Here is an 18,642-nt window from a genome sequence, read left to right as displayed (position 1 = left end):
AAGGGCAGGTGAGGAGAGACAGAGGAGGATGCCAGGAGGAGAGGAGTCTGGTTAGGGTCCACTGTACAGTAGGCCTGAATCTCCCTCTCTCTTACTCCCTTCCTCTCTCTTAGTCGCTGACACTTGTTCTACCTCCGCTAGGGATCTAGTCCTGACCAGGCATCCAGCCATCCGATGCTCCACAATTACCCAGGTGAGGCCTGATGCTTACCATATGCCCAGGGACAGGCTGAGCTGTTTAAACTTGTCAGATTACTAGGATGTTTTCTCTGCTATTAGCCTCTTCCAATACCCCTGTTTCACAGCCCTGTGTAGTCACGGGTGGAATCTGGATCTGCAGAACGGGTAGTGAGGGTGGTGTGTGTGTAGGATGGAGTAGTAGGGTTTAAAGTAATAGTGTGTCACTGACGATAGACATGAGTTCACCTGAGCAGCATCACTGTAAGGTGAGAGGGTTCTCCCCTCCACCCACACACACACACACACACACACACACACACACACACACACACACACACACACACACACACACACACACACACACACACACACACACACACACACACACACACACACACACACACACACACACACACAGGAAGGAGGAAACACATTAAAAGGCCAGCCTGTCTGTCTAGAGCTGGGTTGGATCAAACAGCCCTCCCCTCTCCCTGCAATGCTGAGGATAAGAGACACTGAAAGCTCATTCAGCTCAGCTTTCTTTGAGTCGAGAGAAAGTGGAAAAAAGAAAATCAAACATATAAATGGTCTTGTCTTGGCGGAAGAAAAACGCGCGTCCTCTATTGTTACCCTGAGTTATGGGCCTGCTTCCCGGCTGTGCAGGTCGGGTCAGGTCGGGACATCATTCTTCTTTAATGAGGTATATATTACGTTACAGTAGCGATGGTGAATTAGGCCGCATTAGGCTGTAAACCTAGTGGGCATTTATAGATCGCAGCTGACGCAACCCACAGTGTGAGTGCCAGGCAGCCGGAAGTCAGTGACTGGTTGGCTCAGTGTCCGGATGGTGGTGGTGGAATTCACATCGCTAAGTGGTGGTGCCAATTCATCACCATGATAAAGAACATTAAACATTTCAAAAGCAACCGCCACCGAGCCCCTCTCCCACCCCTCCTTCCAATCCTAACTGTCAGCCCTCGACAATCACACAGCTTCTTAATTGGTCGGCTCTCCACTGCCCAACGTTTCATCGGGTTTTTAAGAGGGAGAGGTGGAAGGAAGGAGGACAAGGAGTGAATGACTTCCGAGCTCTGCTTCGTTGGCTCCTCATTAGCAGACTGGCATTTCCCAAAACACAAAACACATATTCCAGTCAATTCAGGTCCAATCGAGCACCACTTGTTTGTTGAAACTGCAGCTGGCAACAGGTAGATGAGGTTTCCTTTCTCGTCATAAACTCCCCCTGCTGGGGAACTACGGGTACTGAAAAGCCAAGGCTGCAAAATTCTAACTTTTTCAACAGCCTGAGAAGGTCTGTCACAGTGAACAGACAAAGGCTTTGTGAAGAGCTATTCAGGGTTTAATTGGGAACCAGTGAGGGAACATGAACATAACCCTTTGCCCACAGACGGACAGAGTTCCTTCCCCAGGAGAGATGTATAACAGGGATTAAGCCTGATCAGCCATGATCCACTGTGGTCAAACACTCGGTGAGGTCCTGAGGTCCAGCCACATGCCTGCCTAAATGTTATGGAAATGTAACCCACAATCATTACCATAATGACATCTGTGCCATCTGACATTACATTTTCTTTGGGCCGACACGATCTGGACTTTGAACATACACAGCCCTACCCATCATTATCTGGTGAAAAGCCTTAGTCCAAAGCCATGCATAACAAACCCAACATGAAAGGAAACCCATTCTGTTTCCTCAGTCATGTCCCAACCTCAGGTCTTTACCCAAGCTTCTGAGCTATTCCATATATGCATCCCAAATGGCACCCTATTCCCTATTTGGTCTGGTCAAAAGTAGTGCACTATATAGGGAATAAGGTGCCACTCGGGATGCAAGCCATTATAATTCTGCTGGAGTTTATACACGTGGCTCAGCTCGCATTGGCACAGCACAACCTGGATCCTACACACACACACACACAGTAATAGAGAAAACTTTTATGTAGTGAGGGGAGGGAGGTAATATGATGTCAATTCTCTCCCCCCTCCCTTGTCTATGACACAAAGATAGCAGCCAATCAGAAACTGTCTGCTACTGACCAACAATCAACATTGCCTCTGATTTAAAAGTTACATTTGTTTACAGTACTTCCGAACTTCACCTATACACCTGTAAACGACATGCTAAAGGTACTGTCAACCCTGGGCTTTGTCCCTTGGACTAGTGGGAGGGTAAATGAATAGAGGGAAGAGTGGTGTTGCTGTAGTCTGCAGACTAGACAGGGGCAGTGGAGGGGGGGAGGGGGCAGACAGACAGACTACAAACTGCTGGACAGCATATGGTTCACTCATTAGCACCGTCTGCCAGAGAAATAAAGATATCAAGTGTGCTCATCTCCGGCACTATCTGTTTTAATAACCCTGCCGCCTGGTCCGGCCCAGAGAACCACTTCACATAGACACATGACCCGACACGGTCCTGCCGCGACATTAAGACAGCCTTGTACAGAAGGAACGAGAGAGAGAGGACTGGAACGAGAGAGAGAGAGAAAAAGCATGCACGAGAGAGAGAGAGAGAGGAGAGAGAAAGAGAAAAAGGGGAAAGCGTGTAACAGACAGGGAGACTCTGAATAACAGACAAAAAGTAAGAGAGCATGAAAAATGGAAAGGATCGAGAAAAGGAGGGAGGGATCCTTTTATGCTCCTAACATTACCGTCACCAACACACACTTCTTTAAAGGATGAGGAGGGGGGAAACAGGAAGTGGTAGAGTAGGTTTACCTTGACCAGCGAGTGGAGGCTCCTCTCTCCGAACATGTTGTGTAGAAAGGTGCTGTCGTCCTGGCTGTGGACATGAGGCTGCAGCTGGGAGGGCAGGGCACACAGCAGCTCATACAGACCTGGAGGCACAGAGAGAGAACAGGAGGAAACAACGCAGTCAGCGCCCATCACACACAGAGACAAACATACACCGAGTATACAAAACATTAAGAACGCCTTCTCTTTCCATGACAAAGACCGACCAGCTGAAGGACAGGAGACAGGTTAACAAAGGATTTTTAAGCTTTGAGACAATTGAGACATGGATTGCGTGCGTGCCGTTCAGAGGGTGAATGGGTAAGACAAAAGATTGACGTGCCTTTGAACAGGGTATGGTAGTAGGAGCCAGGCGCACCGGTTTGTGTCAAGAACTGCAACGCTGCAGGGTTTTTCACGCTTAACAGTTTCCTGTTTGTATCAAGAATGGTCCACCACGCAAAGGACATCCAGCCAACTTGACACAACTGTGGGAAGCATTGGAGTCAACATGGGCCAGCATACCTGTGGAACGCTTTCGACACCTTGTAGAGTCCGTGCCCAAATTAATTGAGGCTGTTCTGAGAGTAAAGGGGGGGGGGGGTGTTCCTAATGTTTGGTATACACGGTGTGTACCCACACACACAAGTACCCTCTGAAGTTGCCAAAGGGGAGATGAGGGGGCAAGGAAGTTCTACAGACCTCTAGGGAAGGTATCACCAACCCAGGTTAAAGTGACCGTGGGTGTTGAGCTGTACTGGTCTACTCTGGACCAGACTAAACCAGACCAGAGCAGACCAGGTCATCAGGAGGCAATAAGCAACTTCCTCTCACAGCTCGGCACTTCCTGCCTTTGTCTCAGCGCTTCCTGTTGTTCCAGGAACTCCACCATCACCAACGTCACTCAATAAATCCCACAAATAAATCAATCTTAGTTTCTGCTGAAGTCCCGGCTTTGAACTAAACATATATATGTTTTAGAGAGAAAAATCAAGGAACATTTCTTGCTAGCAATCAAAAGTCTGTGTCTGAATGGAAGGCCTCAGACAGTGTACAGGCTGTTTTGGTTCTGGAAAGGCCTTAGTGTGTGTGCTGGTTGGTCTAAGCGCTATAGTATTGAGTCTGGATGAAAAGGCCCCAGTCTAAAACATGTTGTCCATGGACTAAGTGGAGACGTGTTGTATTGGGACTATATTCTGGAGAATATGTTCTGGTGTGTCTAAGTAGTGTATTGGGGCTGGTCTAGTCTCACGTTGCCATACCTCCAAAATCAAGTCAATGCTTAAAAACAATGTATTTTTAGCTAGCTGTCTACAATAGGCCACTTTGTAGGTTAACTCAACTGAGATGCTAGGTAGCTAACTACTGTAGCTTTGCATACTGTTAAGTGAATTAAATGTCATCAGCAAATGTTAGCTAACTTCCTATCAGCTAGCTATCTTGCTGTAATCAAATGCATTTGTATATAACAGCTATGGAAGAGGGTGAAATTACAGCTCCATCTATCAGTAAAGGGAGAGTGTAGACTACTGGACAGGATAGGCCATTTTGTGGGAGGACATTATGACAAGATTCTCCAGTTCCAGTCCCTAAAGGGGAGAACTTTGAGGACAGAGAGATACAGCAACGTAATATTCAGTTCTGTCTAATGTCAGTTTAATGAAGCCTGTTTCTTTGTGATGTGTTCTGTCCTCAGATATGGAAAGCTGTGAAAACATTTTTTGCAGATGAAGAGAGATGAATGTCCCAAAAATGAATGTCCCAACAGACTAAGAGTATATCCTATATGCCATGGGTTATATGTGTAGGCCTACCTATATTAGCAAATGGTGTATACAAAAATACAGTTAAACATCAAACACAAATGTATAAACCTATTACAATTGGAGCAGCCCAACCCTACTGGACATATGCTGGCTGAGCAGGGTTCTGTTTCAGCACAGCAATAACACACCTGATTCAACTCATCAAACCTAATGAGTTGATAATCTAGTGTGCTATTGCTGGGCTGGAATAGAAGTCTGCTCACCCAGTAGATCTATTGCTGGGCTGGAATAGAACCCTGCTCACCCAGTAGATCTATTGCTGGGCTGGAATAGAACCCTGCTCACCCAGTAGATCTATTGGTGGGCTGGAATAGAAGTCTGCTCACCCAGTAGATCTATTGCTGGGCTGGAATAGAACCCTGCTCACCCAGTAGATCTATTGCTGGGCTGGAATATAACCCTGCTCACCCAGTAGATCTATTGCTGGGCTGGAATAGAACCCTGCTCACCCTGTAGATCTATTGCTGGGCTGGAATAGAACCCTGCTCACCCAGTAGATCTATTGCTGGGCTGGAATAGAACCCTGCTCACCCAGTAGATCTATTGCTGGGCTGGAATAGAACCCTGCTCACCCAGTAGATCTATTGCTGGGCTGGAATAGAAGTCTGCTCACCCAGTAGATCTATTGCTGGGCTGGAATAGAACCCTGCTCACCCAGTAGATCTATTGCTGGGCTGGAATAGAACCCTGCTCACCCAGTAGATCTATTGCTGGGCTGGAATAGAACCCTGCTCACCCAGTAGATCTATTGCTGGGCTGGAATAGAAGTCTGCTCACCCAGTAGATCTATTGCTGGGCTGGAATAGAAGTCTGCTCACCCAGTAGATCTATTGCTGGGCTGGAATAGAACCCTGCTGACCCAGTAGATCTATTGCTGGGCTGGAATAGAACCCTGCTCACCCAGTATATATATTGCTGAGCTGGAATAGAACCCTGCTCACCCAGTATATCTATTGCTGGGCTGGAATAGAACCCTGCTGACCCAGTAGATCTATTGCTGGACTGGAATAGAACCCTGCTGACCCAGTAGGTCAGGGGTCAGTGGAGCAAGGTTGGCCACTGTTAGTATGGAGGTTTTGTTGTTCACCTGAAATGATGCTTTAGTAATAATAGCCTACTTGTTACTACTCAATCAGCTATTGATGTTTAGGCAAAGACATTTACATAAGAGAAAGCTTATTTGTACATTTTGAAGGGATGAAGTGTTGATTCTTTGAAGTTAAGTGGTAAAACTATTATTAAAAACGAACTAGTGTCAATGTTAATTAATCACATATCCCAATCCTGCAATAAAGAGAGGAAGGGGTTCTGTCTCTAATGTGTGTGTGTTTCTGTGTTGTGTTCTCAAATGAACATTTCATTTTTGTCTAGTTGTAAGATCTACAATCTGTTTTATTTGATTGTCTCTCTCTTCTCTGTATATCAGCTATGTGAATCCATTTAGCAGTTTATCATACGGCATCTCCAATGCAGCCATAGACCCACAGTATGAAGGCATTACTGGCCTTAAGGGCATCTGTCATCTGAAGCAGAGAATAGCTCAACTCAAACATTGTTTACATGTTGAGCGATATGTTCTCATTTAAAATGATACCATTAGACAATGTAAAATCAGCAAAAAAATGTCACGTCCTCTCACTGTCAACCAAGTTAATTTTCAGCAAACTTAACATTGTATGAACATAACAGATTCAACAACTGAGACAAACTGAACAAGATCCACAGACATATGACTAAAAGAAATGGGAAAATGTGTACCTGACAAAGGGGGGGGGGGGGGGGGGGGGGGGGGGAATCAAAAGTAACAGTCAGTATCTGGTGTGGCCACCAGCTGCATTAAGTACTGCAGTGCATCTCCTCCTCATGGACTGCACCAGATTTGCCAGTTCTTGCTGTGAGATGTTACCCCACTCTTCCACCAAGGCACCTGCAAGTTCCCGGACGGAGGGTGAGGGCCCTAGCCCTCACCTTCCGATCCAACAGGTCCCAGACGTGCTCAATGGGATTGAGGTCCGGGCTCTTCGCTGGCCATGGCAGAACACTGACATTCCTGTCTTGCTGGAAATTACGCACAGAAAGAGCAGTATGGCTGGTGGCATTGTCATGCTGGAGGGTCATGTCAGGATGAGCCTGCAGGAAGGGTACCACATGAGGATGTCTTCCCTGTAACGCACAGCGTTGAGATTGCCTGCAATGACAACAAGCTCAGTCCGATGATGCTGTGACACACCGCCCCAGACAATGATGGACCCTCCACCTCCAAATCAATCCGGCTCCAGAGTACAGGCCTCAGTGTAACGCTCACTCCTCCTCCTTTTATAATTTAGGTACAGTATGAAAATAAGGAGATGATAATTAGGCTACAGAAGATGAGCATTACGAGCAACTCAGTTACACCAGCTCTGTCAGGAGGAATGGGCCAAAATTCACCCAACTTATTGTGGGAAGCTTGTGGAAGACTACATGAAACGTTTGACCCAAGTTAAACAATTTAAAGGCAATGCTACCAAATACTAATTGAGTGTATATAAACTTCTGACCCACTGGGAATGTGATGAAAGAAATAAAAGCTGAAATAAATAATTCTCTCGACTATTATTCTGACATTACACATTCTTAAAATAAAGTGGTGATCCTAACTGACCTAAGACAGGGAATTTTTACTAGGATTAAATGTCAGGAATTGTGAAAAACGGAGTTTAAATATATTAGGCTAAGTTGTATGTAAACTTCCGACTTCAACTGTAATTGTCATGTCAATAAAGTCTACTGAATTGAATTGAGAGACAGAGAGAGCGAGATTAACCTGGGCCCTGACAATAAATCTCAGTAAAAGCAAAATAATTGTGTTCCAAAAAAGGTCCAGTCGCCAGGACCACAAATACAAATTCCATTGCCCTAGAGCACACAAAAAAAACTATACATACCTCGGCCTAAACATCAGCGCCATAGGCAACTTCCACAAAGCTGTGAACGATCTGAGAGACAAGGCAAGAAGGGCCTTCTGTGCCATCAAAAGGAACATCAAATTTGACATATCAATTAGGATCTGGCAAAAAAAATACTTGAATCAGTTCTATTACCCATTGTGAGGTCTGGGGTCAGGTCACCAACCAGGAATTCACAAAATGGGACAAACACCAAATTGAACAGACCCCACAGAGCCCCAGGACAACACAATAATTACACCCAACCAAATCATGAGAAAACAAAAAAATTACTTAAAACGTTGGAAAGAATTAACAAAAAAAACAGAGCAAACAAACGCTATTTGGCACTAAACAGAGAATACACCGTGGCTGAATACCTGACCACTGTGACTGACCCAAAATGAAGGAAAGCTTTGACTATGTACAGAATCAGTGAGCATAGCCTTGCTATTGAGAAAGGCCGCCATAGCCTGTCTTCTCTTGAAAGCCAGGTGGTGCACATGAGGTGGAAACTGAGCTGCACTTCCTAACCTCCTACCAAATGTATGATCATATTAGAGACACATTTTCCCTTCAGATTACACAGACCCACAAAGAATTTGAAAACAAATACAATTTTGATAAAATCCCATATCTACTGGGTGAAATACCACAGTGTGCCATCACAGCAGCAACATTTGTGACCGAAAAGGGCAACTAGAGAAGAACAAACACCATTGTAAATATAACCCATATTTATTTATTACATTTTTTAAAAATGTAACCTTTATTTAACTAGGAAAGTCGGTTAAGAACAAATTCTTATTTTACAATGACGACCTACCCCGGCCAAACCCTCCCCTAACCCGGACGATGCTGTGCCAATTATGCGCCGCCCTATGGGACTCCCGATCACGGCCGGTTGTGATACAGCCCGGAATCGAAGTAGGGTCTGTAGTGACGCCTCTAGCACTGAGATGCAGTACCTTAGACCGCTGCGCCACTTGGGAGCATACATTTATATTTATTTTCCCTTTTGTACATTAACTATTTGCACATGGATACAATACTGTTCATTTTTTTGTGTTATTTCACTCTTTTTAATGATCTATTTCACTTGCTTTGGCAATGTAAACATATGTTTCCCATACCAATAAAGCCACTTAAATTGAAATTGGAGAGAGAGAGATAAAAGGAGAAAATAAACAAAAGGACCACAGAGCCGGTTGAAAGTGGGGCTGGAGCCGAGCAGGGCAGGACTGTGTGTTGGACAGTGAGCCAGTGAGAGATCCAGCCGACTGGACGGCCCTGTACAGAGCTGTGATATCGGACACTCCAGCCAGAGAGAGAGGGAGGAAGAGGTGGAAAACAGAGAGAGTGAGGGAGAGAGAGAAATAGAGAGGAAGCAAACCAGGCCAAGCTTGCACCCACCATCACCACCACCAAAGGGCGGGCCGCATGCTTGTTTTCTCCGAGCTTTGCTTGGCTCGGCCAAGCTTGGCTTGGCTTGGCTCAGTCTGGCTCCTCTCAGGTCTCTATGTGGTTGGACTAACAGGCCGGGCCTGGCAGGGTGGACTGTCAATGCAAGACTGACCGGATTGGCCTGGCCGCTGGGTTCTGTTGTGTTGTGGAAACAGTAGTGGGTTGCGTCTCAAATTTCACCCTATTCCCAGTATAGTACACTACTTTTGACTAGGGCCCTATAGGTTGGAGTGGTCGAGGCCAGAGGTCCAGCCTGGGGCAAGGCAAGGAAGGGGAGCAGCCTGCTGAGAGCCAGCACAGAGACCACTGCCTGAGAGCATATAAATCCATACAGTAGTGGCCTGGAGCAGCCTAGTCCAGAGGTCTATAGGTCCAACCTGGGCCAGAGAGGGATCAGGCCATAGAAATAGAATGGCTAGAACAGACATTCCCATCCAATTAAATTTCCGTCTGTGGCCTGAGGGCCTTAAATCCCTTCTAGTTACTATATTTCTTTGGCTGAACTAAGGCCTCCAGAGGGTTTACAGTAAGGGGAAATGACAGCCTAACGATGCCAAAGACCAGCAAGCCCAGCTTCCCCTCTCACGCCTACACCTCCACAGCGTTCGGAAGAAAATAACAGTGTTTTCAGATTCAGAACCTTTTTTATAAAATTTTTTGACAAAGAAATGAATTAAACATGATCCTCATTGGATTCATAGTCACAGAGGGGCCAGTGGCCTTGGGTTGGGTCTGGCGCAGAACTCAAGGCTTAGTCCCAGATAGCACTCTATACCCTATATAGTGCACTACTTTGACCAGAGCTCTATGAAATGTAGTGCACTATATAGGGAATAAGGTACAATTTTGGACACATCCATGGTAATTACAGAGGCTTATACAACATGGTCTGTAGGGAGTGAGAGTTCACTCAGCCCCACGGAGTTATACCCTGACCTCTATTGTGCCACCCCCCCCCCCCCCCCCCCCCCCCCCCAGGTCACCGCGCCAGGACATGACAACTGGCTGCATCCACTGGAAGGATTTATCAGTCAGGTCATTCTGCTTAAGTTTTTAAGAATAGCAGTAAAAAAAACAAAATAACACTCAAACCCTGAATAGCTGCATATACTCTGGGGGATTTTTCTAAGAACAGAGGGGGAGGGAGGGAAGACGGGAGAGAGAGGTGGGGGGGGATGAAAATGTACTTGTACCTCTGAAACAAATAAAGGAAATGAACGTTGGAGTCCAGCTTGGTTTCCCACCTCTCGCCCTGCTTTACTCTCCCCCTCCTTACCTCTCCCCCTCCGTACCTCTCCTCTCATCTTGCAGGTGCTGAATGACTTATTAATCTCAATCGTATATCTAGCAGGGATTTATCGAGAGAAAAATGCTCTCTCACTCTCCTTTCTAGAGAAAAACACATGCTAACACTTGGGACCTCTTCGGGGGTTAGTATTTCAAACATGTCTCTACTGCGAAACATGTTTAAAGCCTGTCTTCTGTGAAAAATAAGGGCAGAGGAAAATGTGGGGAAGAGAGAGAGAGACAGAGACAGAGAGAGAGAGCAGCAGCTGCAGTCTAATAATGTGTTGTAGAAGTGATACACTCTATCGGCAGGACCGAACAGCATCCTCTGGTAACTCACGGGGCGGGGGCCTATACATATTTGTAAACAATAGCTGGTGCACAATATCTAAGGAAGTCTCAAGGTTTTGCTCGCCTGAGGTAGAGTATCTAATGATAAGCTGCAGACCACACTATCTACCTAGAGTTTTCATCTGTATTTTTCGTAGCGGTCTACATACCGCCACAGACTGACGCTGGCACTAAAACTAAACTCAATGAGCTGTATTCCGTCATAAGCAAACAGGAAAACGCTTACCCAGAGGCGGTGCTCCTAGTGGCCGGGGACTTTAATGCAGGGAAACTTAAATCAGTTTTACCTCATTTCTATCAGCATGTTAAATGTGCTGGAGGGGAAAAAAATTGTAGACCACCTTTACTCCACACACAGAGATGCGTACAAAGCTCTCCCTCGCCCTCCATTTGGCAAATCTGACCATAAGGCTATGCTCCTGATTCCTGCTTACAAGCAAAAATGAAAGCAGTAAAGCACCAGTGACTAGATCAATAAAAAAGTGGTCAGATGAAACAGATGCTAAGCTACAGGACTGTTTTGCTAGCACAGACCGGAATATGTTCCGGGATTCCTCCGATGGCATTGAGGAGTACACCACATCAGTCACTGGCTTTATCATTAAGTGCATCGAGGACATCGTCCCCACAGTGACTGTACGTACATACCCCAACCAGAAGCCATGGATTACAGGCAACATCCGCACTGAGCTAAATGGTAGAGCTGCCGCTTTCAAGGAGAAGGACTCGAACCCGGAAGCTTATAAGAAATCCCACTCTGCCCTCTGACGAACCATCAAACAGGCAAAGCGTCAATACAGGACTAAGATCAAATAGTACTACACCGGCTCCGACGCTCGTCAGATGTGGCAGGGCTTGCAAACTATTACAGACTACAAAAAGGGAAGACCAGCCGAGAGTTGCCCAGTGACACAAGCCTATCAGACGAGCTAAACTACTTCTATGCTCGCTTCGAGGCAAACAATGAAACATGCATGAAATGATCAGCTGTTCCGTACGACTGTGTGATCACGCTCTTTGCAGCTGAGTAAGTAAGTGAGTAAGACCCTTAAACAGGTCAACATTCCCAAAGCCGCAGGGCCAGACAGATTACCAGGACGTGTACTCCGAGCATGCGCTGACCAACTGGCAAGTGTCTTCACTGACATTTTCAACCTCTCCCTGCCTGAGTCTGTAATACCAACATGTTTCAAGCAGACCACCATAGTCCCTGTGCCCAACAACACTAAGGTAACCTGCCTAAATGACTACCGACCCGTAGCACTCACGTCTGTATCCATGAAGTGCTTTGAAAGGCTGGTCATGGCTCACATCAACGCCATTATCCCAGAAGCCCTAGATCCACTCCAATCTGCATATCACACCAACAGATCCACAGATGATGCAATCGCTATTGCACTCCACACTGCCCTTTCCCACCTGGACAAAAGGAACACATATGTGAGAATATTATTCATTGACTACAGCTCAGTGTTCAACAACATAGTGCCCTCCAAGCTCATCACTAAGCTAAGGACCCTGGGACTTAACACCTCCCTCTACAACTGGATCCTGGACTTCCTGACGGCCCCCCCTCCGGTGGTAAGGGTAGGTAACAACGCATCCGCCACGCTGATCCTCAACACGGGGGCCCCTCAGGGGTGCGTGCTCAGTACCCTCCTGTACTCCCTGTTCACGCATGACTGCACGGCCAGGCACGACTTCAACACCATCATTAAGTTTGCTGATGACAACAGCGGTAGGCCTACTCACCGACAACGATGAGACTGCCTATAGAGAGGAGGGCAAAGACCTGGCCGTGTGGTGGAAGAACAACAACCTCTCCCTCAACATGATCAAGACAAAGGAGATGATTGTGGACTACAGTAAAAGGAAGCCCGAGCACGCCTCCGTTCTAATCGTCGGGGCTGTAGTGGAGCAGGTTGAGAGCTTCAAGTTCCTTGGCGTCCACATCACCAACAAACTATCATGGTCCAAACACACTAAGACAGTTGTGAAGAGGGCACAACAAAACCTATTTCCCCTCAGGAGACTGAAAAGATTTGGCATGGGCCCTCAGATTCTCAAAACGTTTTACAGCTGCACCAGAGAGCATCCTGACGGGTTGCATCACTGCCTGGTATGGCAACTGCTCTGCCTCTGACCACAAGGTACAACAGAGGGTAGTGCGTACAGCCCAGTACATTACTGGGGCCAAGCTTCCTGCCATCCAGGACCTCTATACCATGAGGTGTCAGAGGAAGGCCCTAAAAATTGTCAAAGACTTCAGCCACCCTAGTCATAGACTGTTCCCTCTGCTACCGCACGGCAAGCGGTACCGGAGCGCCAAGTCTAGGTCCAAGAGGCTTCTAAACAGATTCTAAACAGATTCTAAAAACATACATTATAAAATCCATGTACACAAACAACAAATGTACGGTTAAAATTGGCAAAAAAAACACACACATTTCATTCCACAGGGCCGTGGGCTGAGAAAGGGATGCAGCTTGAGTCCCACCCTCTTCAACATGTTACCATCACTCAAAAGTTTGGGGTCACTTAGAAATATCCTTGTTTTTGAAAGAAAAGCACATCTGTTGTCCATTAAAATAACATCAAATTGATCAGAAATGCAGTGTAGACATTGTCAATGTTGTAAATGACTATTGTTGCTGGAAACGGCTGATTATGAATGGAATATCTACATAGGTGTACAGAGGCCCATCATCAGCAACCATCACTCCTGTGTTCCAATGGCATGTTGTGTTAGCTAATCCAAGATTATCATTTTAAAAGGCTAATTGATCATTAGAAAACCCTTTTAATTATGTTAGCACAGCTGAAAACTGCAAAGAAGCAATAAAACTGGCCTTCTTTAGACTAGTTGACTAGTTGAGTATCTGGAGCATCAGCATTTGTGGGTTTGATTATAGGCTCAAAATGGCCAAAAACAAAGCACTTTTCTGAAACTCGTCAGTCTATTCTTGTTCTGAAAAATGAAGGCTATTCTATGCGAGAAAATGCCAAGAAACTGAAGATCTTGTACTACTCCCTTCACAGAACAGCGCAAACTGGCCCTAACCATAATGGGAAGCCACAGTGCACAGGAGTGGGAAGCCACAGGGTAGCCAAAGTGCACAACTGAGCAAGCGGACAAGTACATTAGAGTGTCTAGTTTGAGAAACAGACGCCTCACAAGTCCTCAACTGGCAGCTTCATTAAATAGTACCCGCAAAACACAAGTCTCAACGTCAACAGTGAAGAGGCGACTCTGGGATGCTGGCCTTCTAGGTAGAATTCATCTGTACAGTGTCTGTGTTCTTTTGCCCATCTTAATCTTTCCTTTTTATTGGCCAGTCTGAGATATGGCTTTTTCTTTGCAACTCTGCCTAGAAGGCCAGCATCCCGGAGTCGCCTCTTCACTGTTGACGGTGAGACTGGTGTTTTGCGGGTACTATTTAATGAAGCTGCCAGTCTGGGGAATCAGGGAGAGAGTTCTGGAAAGACCAGTACTGAACTGAACCCCATGCTCCCTCCACTGCTCCCTCAGTTTCACATCCAAGCATCCAACACCATCAGCTGGCAAGAGTCAGGCCAGACTGGGCTACTTGTCCTCCACAGTCCACACACCAGCTCTCTCTTTCTCTCTCTCTGGCACTCCATATCTCTAAATTACTGTTGGAGGGGGTCGGTTTATAAACAATAAAACCTCTCAGACTGGGACTAGTATCTCAAATCTCTTTGTTTTCTCCAGTTTTGGCCGAGCAGCAGAAGAACACAAATTTGAGGCGTTCTGCAGTGTAAAACCCAGAGAATCGGGTTTGGCTGCCCGTAGACGAGACCTCAGAATGTGTGCATTGAATTATATTCATTAGAGGAACTATTTTGTGCGTTCTAAGCGTCACGCTGAACGCCCTTTGAAGTCTATAGGTGTGTGACCGATAGAAAGGATGGATGAAGGGATGGGTGAAAGCGGCTTTACGACGTGGTAGTCAATGGCGCGTTAGAAAATAAATGAAACCTTTTTGAAAAAGCTTGGCCCGGTTTGGCCAGACTCCGACGGGTAGCTTTGATAAGTAACTTCAACCTGGAACCAGCGAAGCGGGAATGATCTTAAAGGAACCGCTCTTTGTAGTTCCTTGTAGTTCCAGGGGATGACAAGCAGCCGCAATTCTGCCTATGGTATTAGTGAAACGGTCCATATATGATTGGAGCGGTTGGAGAGGTTGACGGTTGATTGCACCTGGACTTTGCCATGAAGAACAGTGAGTCATTTTTCCTATCCGGACTGAGCTCTGCTAACTAACATCTTGCAAACTGTTCTTTTTTTTAGGAGAACTAGCTAGGGTTATTTGAGATGATGACATTGAAATATCATTGTGGATCATAATGGAAGGATCAGGCTGTGGCCTTTGATGTGGAGGAATGGTCAGGGGGCGTGACGTTCAGTAATAGAGGTCTGTGGGTCAGGTCTTATTGCCAAGTCCCCCCTCTCTCTCTCTCTCTCTATTCAAAGGGCTTTATTGGCATGGGAAACATATGTTTACATTGCCAAAGCAAATGGAACAGACAAACAAAGGGACATAAACAAGGGAAACATTAGTGAACATTAGACTCACAAAAGTTTTGAAAGAATGTAGACATTTCAAATGTCATATTATTGGCTTTGTACAGTGTTGTAACAATGTGCAAGTAGCTGAAGTATGACACGGAGAATAAATAAACAGATAAACATAGGTTGTCCATCCAATGTTCTCTCTCACTCCAGAGAACACCACTAGACACATTGTAAGTTATGCTAAGGGGTCACAGTGTCTGCTCAGCATAATAGCCTACATCATGTCATGATATATACATTCCAGTCTTAAGTGGTGCAGCACTAGTCAAATGGCTACTCAATCCAGACAAGCTAATGAGGCTCCTACTGTTCAGTTCTCTGCTCTGTCGGTCGGTTTCATCAGAAGGGAAAGAAAATACCCTGAACTTCATTGTTCTGACACACGTTGAACTCCAACAAGAAAGGCCGGAGCCATAAGAGACAGGCTGCGTCCCAAATGGCACCCTATTCTCTGTACAGCTCTACTTTTGGCCAGAGATCTATGGGCCCTGGTCAAAAGTAGTGCACTATGTAGGGACGTTGGTGCCATTTGGGATGCACCGAGACAGAGACAGGAAGCCATGGCTGATGACAGAGGTTTAAGAGTCAGTCAGTCATCGGGACAAACAGGTTCTGTGTCTGAATCTGAACAGGAGCTGTTTTGAAGCTGTTCAGGGTGGTTAGGGCGCTGAGCCGATGACACACATTCACACTCTGGGCTGGCTGTGAACACTGGGCATTTAAACAACCTCAAACAGCTCTGTCTGTCCCCCAGGTATTCTGCATGATAGCCTGGTCCTGCTCTGTTTGTGCTGTCTTGCCAAAACTAAGCCAATGACACCCACACTCTGACCTGGCTGTGATCACTGGGCCTTTAGCTCGGTCTGTCCCCAAAACATCATACATGTTAGCCTGGTCCCAGATCTGTTTGTGCGGTCTGGCCAACTCTTACGGTTGTTGTCTTTGCCAAACACAATGACCATAGGCGTTTGAAAGACATTACAAACAGATCTGGGACACAGTATCTGAGCGGAGTTGAGAGGTCGGAAAACACACTCATCGCTCACGGTGTGGTCTTTCGCACCACTATGGCATTCAATGTCCTTTCCCCACTTCACACTAAAAATCGCTCAGCGCTCACAGGAAAAAAACTGACACTCGAAATTCACTCCATTCATTTTTAGTTTAAAAAGATAGTTTAACCAACACCCCATCTACTTTTATGACTATGTACCATTTCGTTTTGAAGCAGGCTATCATAACACGCTTCAACATTTCAACAACATGCCGTAGGCTATTAACAAAAGACCTACATGATGATTTGAGGCCGCTGTGTTAGAAAACAACATGCTTTTTCTCTAATCCAGGGTTTCCCAAACTAGGTCCTGGGGCCTCTCCTGCACGTTTAGATTTTTGCCCTAAGGACTACACACAACTGATTGAAATGCCCAACTCATTATCAAGCTTTGATTATTTGAATCAGCTGTGTAGTGCTAGGGAAACCCTTCTCTAATCTATTGACGATTAGATAATTCCGTTGTAGCTGGCTATGTTGTGCTCACATTTTACAGTTGATAGGCAACTTTAGTACTGTTACAAACTTAGACTCCTCTTTTTTTAAAGAACGGCCTATAGAAATCTAAAGGTCTCCGGTGCTGTGGGATGGGCTCATTGGTTGTCGTTTACACAGGCTGTGACCTACTTCGTGGTCGACTCGTTTCAACGTCTCTGCGCCTTAGCGGTGGGGTAGGCTAAATAAATACAACGGAATACTGTATGCCTAATTAAAAGAACAGTGGTGAAGGAAATGAAAAATACTGGGCAGAGCATGCCCAGAGCTCGTGGCTGAGCGGTAACGGAGCGAAATCGGAGTGAGAGAGAAGGCCTAGAGGCTCCAACATTTTTTTTATCCGCTCTAGCCAAATTACGCATGATCTGCTCCTCGCGCCACTACAGCTCACATTATCTGAACTGGGAGCAGGCTATCATATATCTGCCCACTCTCCAGTTTGAATACCCCTGGACATTGACTGTTCACAGCGGTGCACATCAAATCAAATGTATTTATAAAGCCCTTTTTACGTCAGCCGATGTCACAAAGTGCTATACAGATGGTCTGTGAAGTTAGCTGTGTTCATCCTGTTTCTAATGCAAGTGAGCTTGTCCAATACCCAGAGATGACCTATTAAATGTGTGGACTTTGGAAGGGGACAGTCGGAGGGATGATATCATTATCCCTTAGAAAAAATGATCCTACATATAGAAATGAATACAATTCCTCTTCATCTAGTTCTCCTTCCCTCTCCGTCTTTCCCTTTTTTAATCTTCCTCCCCTCACTGGTCGGTTTGCTAAAGTGTGTGTCTCAAATGGCACCCTATCCCCTATACAGTGCACAGGGCCCTGGTCAAAAGTAGTGCACTATATAGGGAATAGGGTGCCATTAGAGATGCAACCAAAGTGATGTGGAAATGTGGGTTGTGATGTAACTGGAAACAGGGAGCGCTTCCAGTGGCAACAAATCCTTGTGTTTCAGCTCTGTATCCCTGTGAGAGAGAGTGAGAGAGAAATAGAGAGAAATAGAGAGAGGAGGGGGGGGGAACTGAGCAGCGGTCTGGGAGGACGACAAATGGCTGGAAATGGACAAAGTGCTCCCGTAGCGTACCTCTGCAGCCGTGCTCTCCTCCTCCTCCTCTCCTCCTCCTCCTCTCCCCCCTCTCTCAACTCCAGCCACAGATTCCAGATGCTCTACATTCTTGACATCAGAATGGAAAAGAAATGTAATATGGCCATTCTTGTCATATCCCTCATAGCTCCATTATTAGCTGTGCTGCCTGTGTGCGTCTGTGGAAGCTATAAGGCAGGCAGAGGTGCTCAGTGAGTGATAAACAATACGGAGATCTACCTCTCATTACCCCTGGCTACTAAACACATTGCATTGTTGGACAGCAGTGGGATGAGGTTGGATGAGAAGGAAGAAGGGGATGACTGGAATCATACACACAGAATGAGACAGATGCAGATGCATGCAGCTATGTCTTGCTATACTTGTGAGGAATTTTGGGGACCAACAATTGATTCCCATTCAAATACCGTATTTCCCTAACCTTAAACCTAACCCTAAAACTAACCCCTAAGCCTGAAATAGTATTTTTTACAAGTGAGGACTGGCAAAATGTCCTTACTTCCCTGAATTGTTGCTGTTTTACTATTATTGTGAGGATTTCTGGTACTCACTACTATAGTAAAACACACACACATACTAAAAGAGAGTATCTG

The 18,642-nt window shown here is 45.9% G+C and overlaps 1 protein-coding gene across 6 annotated transcripts in view; it reads right to left on the bottom strand.

Moving 5' to 3' along the window:
• The window catches only part of LOC129822843 (MAGUK p55 subfamily member 7-like), a 249,857-nt gene that overhangs the window by 153,366 nt on the left and 77,849 nt on the right, over positions 1-18,642 (bottom strand). For all 6 annotated transcript variants that reach the window (XM_055881296.1, XM_055881291.1, XM_055881294.1 and 3 more), the window contains one exon: positions 2,920-3,038. In XM_055881296.1, the coding sequence (XP_055737271.1) occupies positions 2,920-3,038 (119 nt within the window). The remainder of the gene's footprint in view (positions 1-2,919; positions 3,039-18,642) is intronic.

Source organism: Salvelinus fontinalis, chromosome 25, assembly GCF_029448725.1.
Source record: "Salvelinus fontinalis isolate EN_2023a chromosome 25, ASM2944872v1, whole genome shotgun sequence".
Classification (NCBI taxonomy): Eukaryota; Metazoa; Chordata; class Actinopteri; order Salmoniformes; family Salmonidae; genus Salvelinus; species Salvelinus fontinalis.
This window is presented reverse-complemented; position numbering and strand designations above follow the sequence as displayed.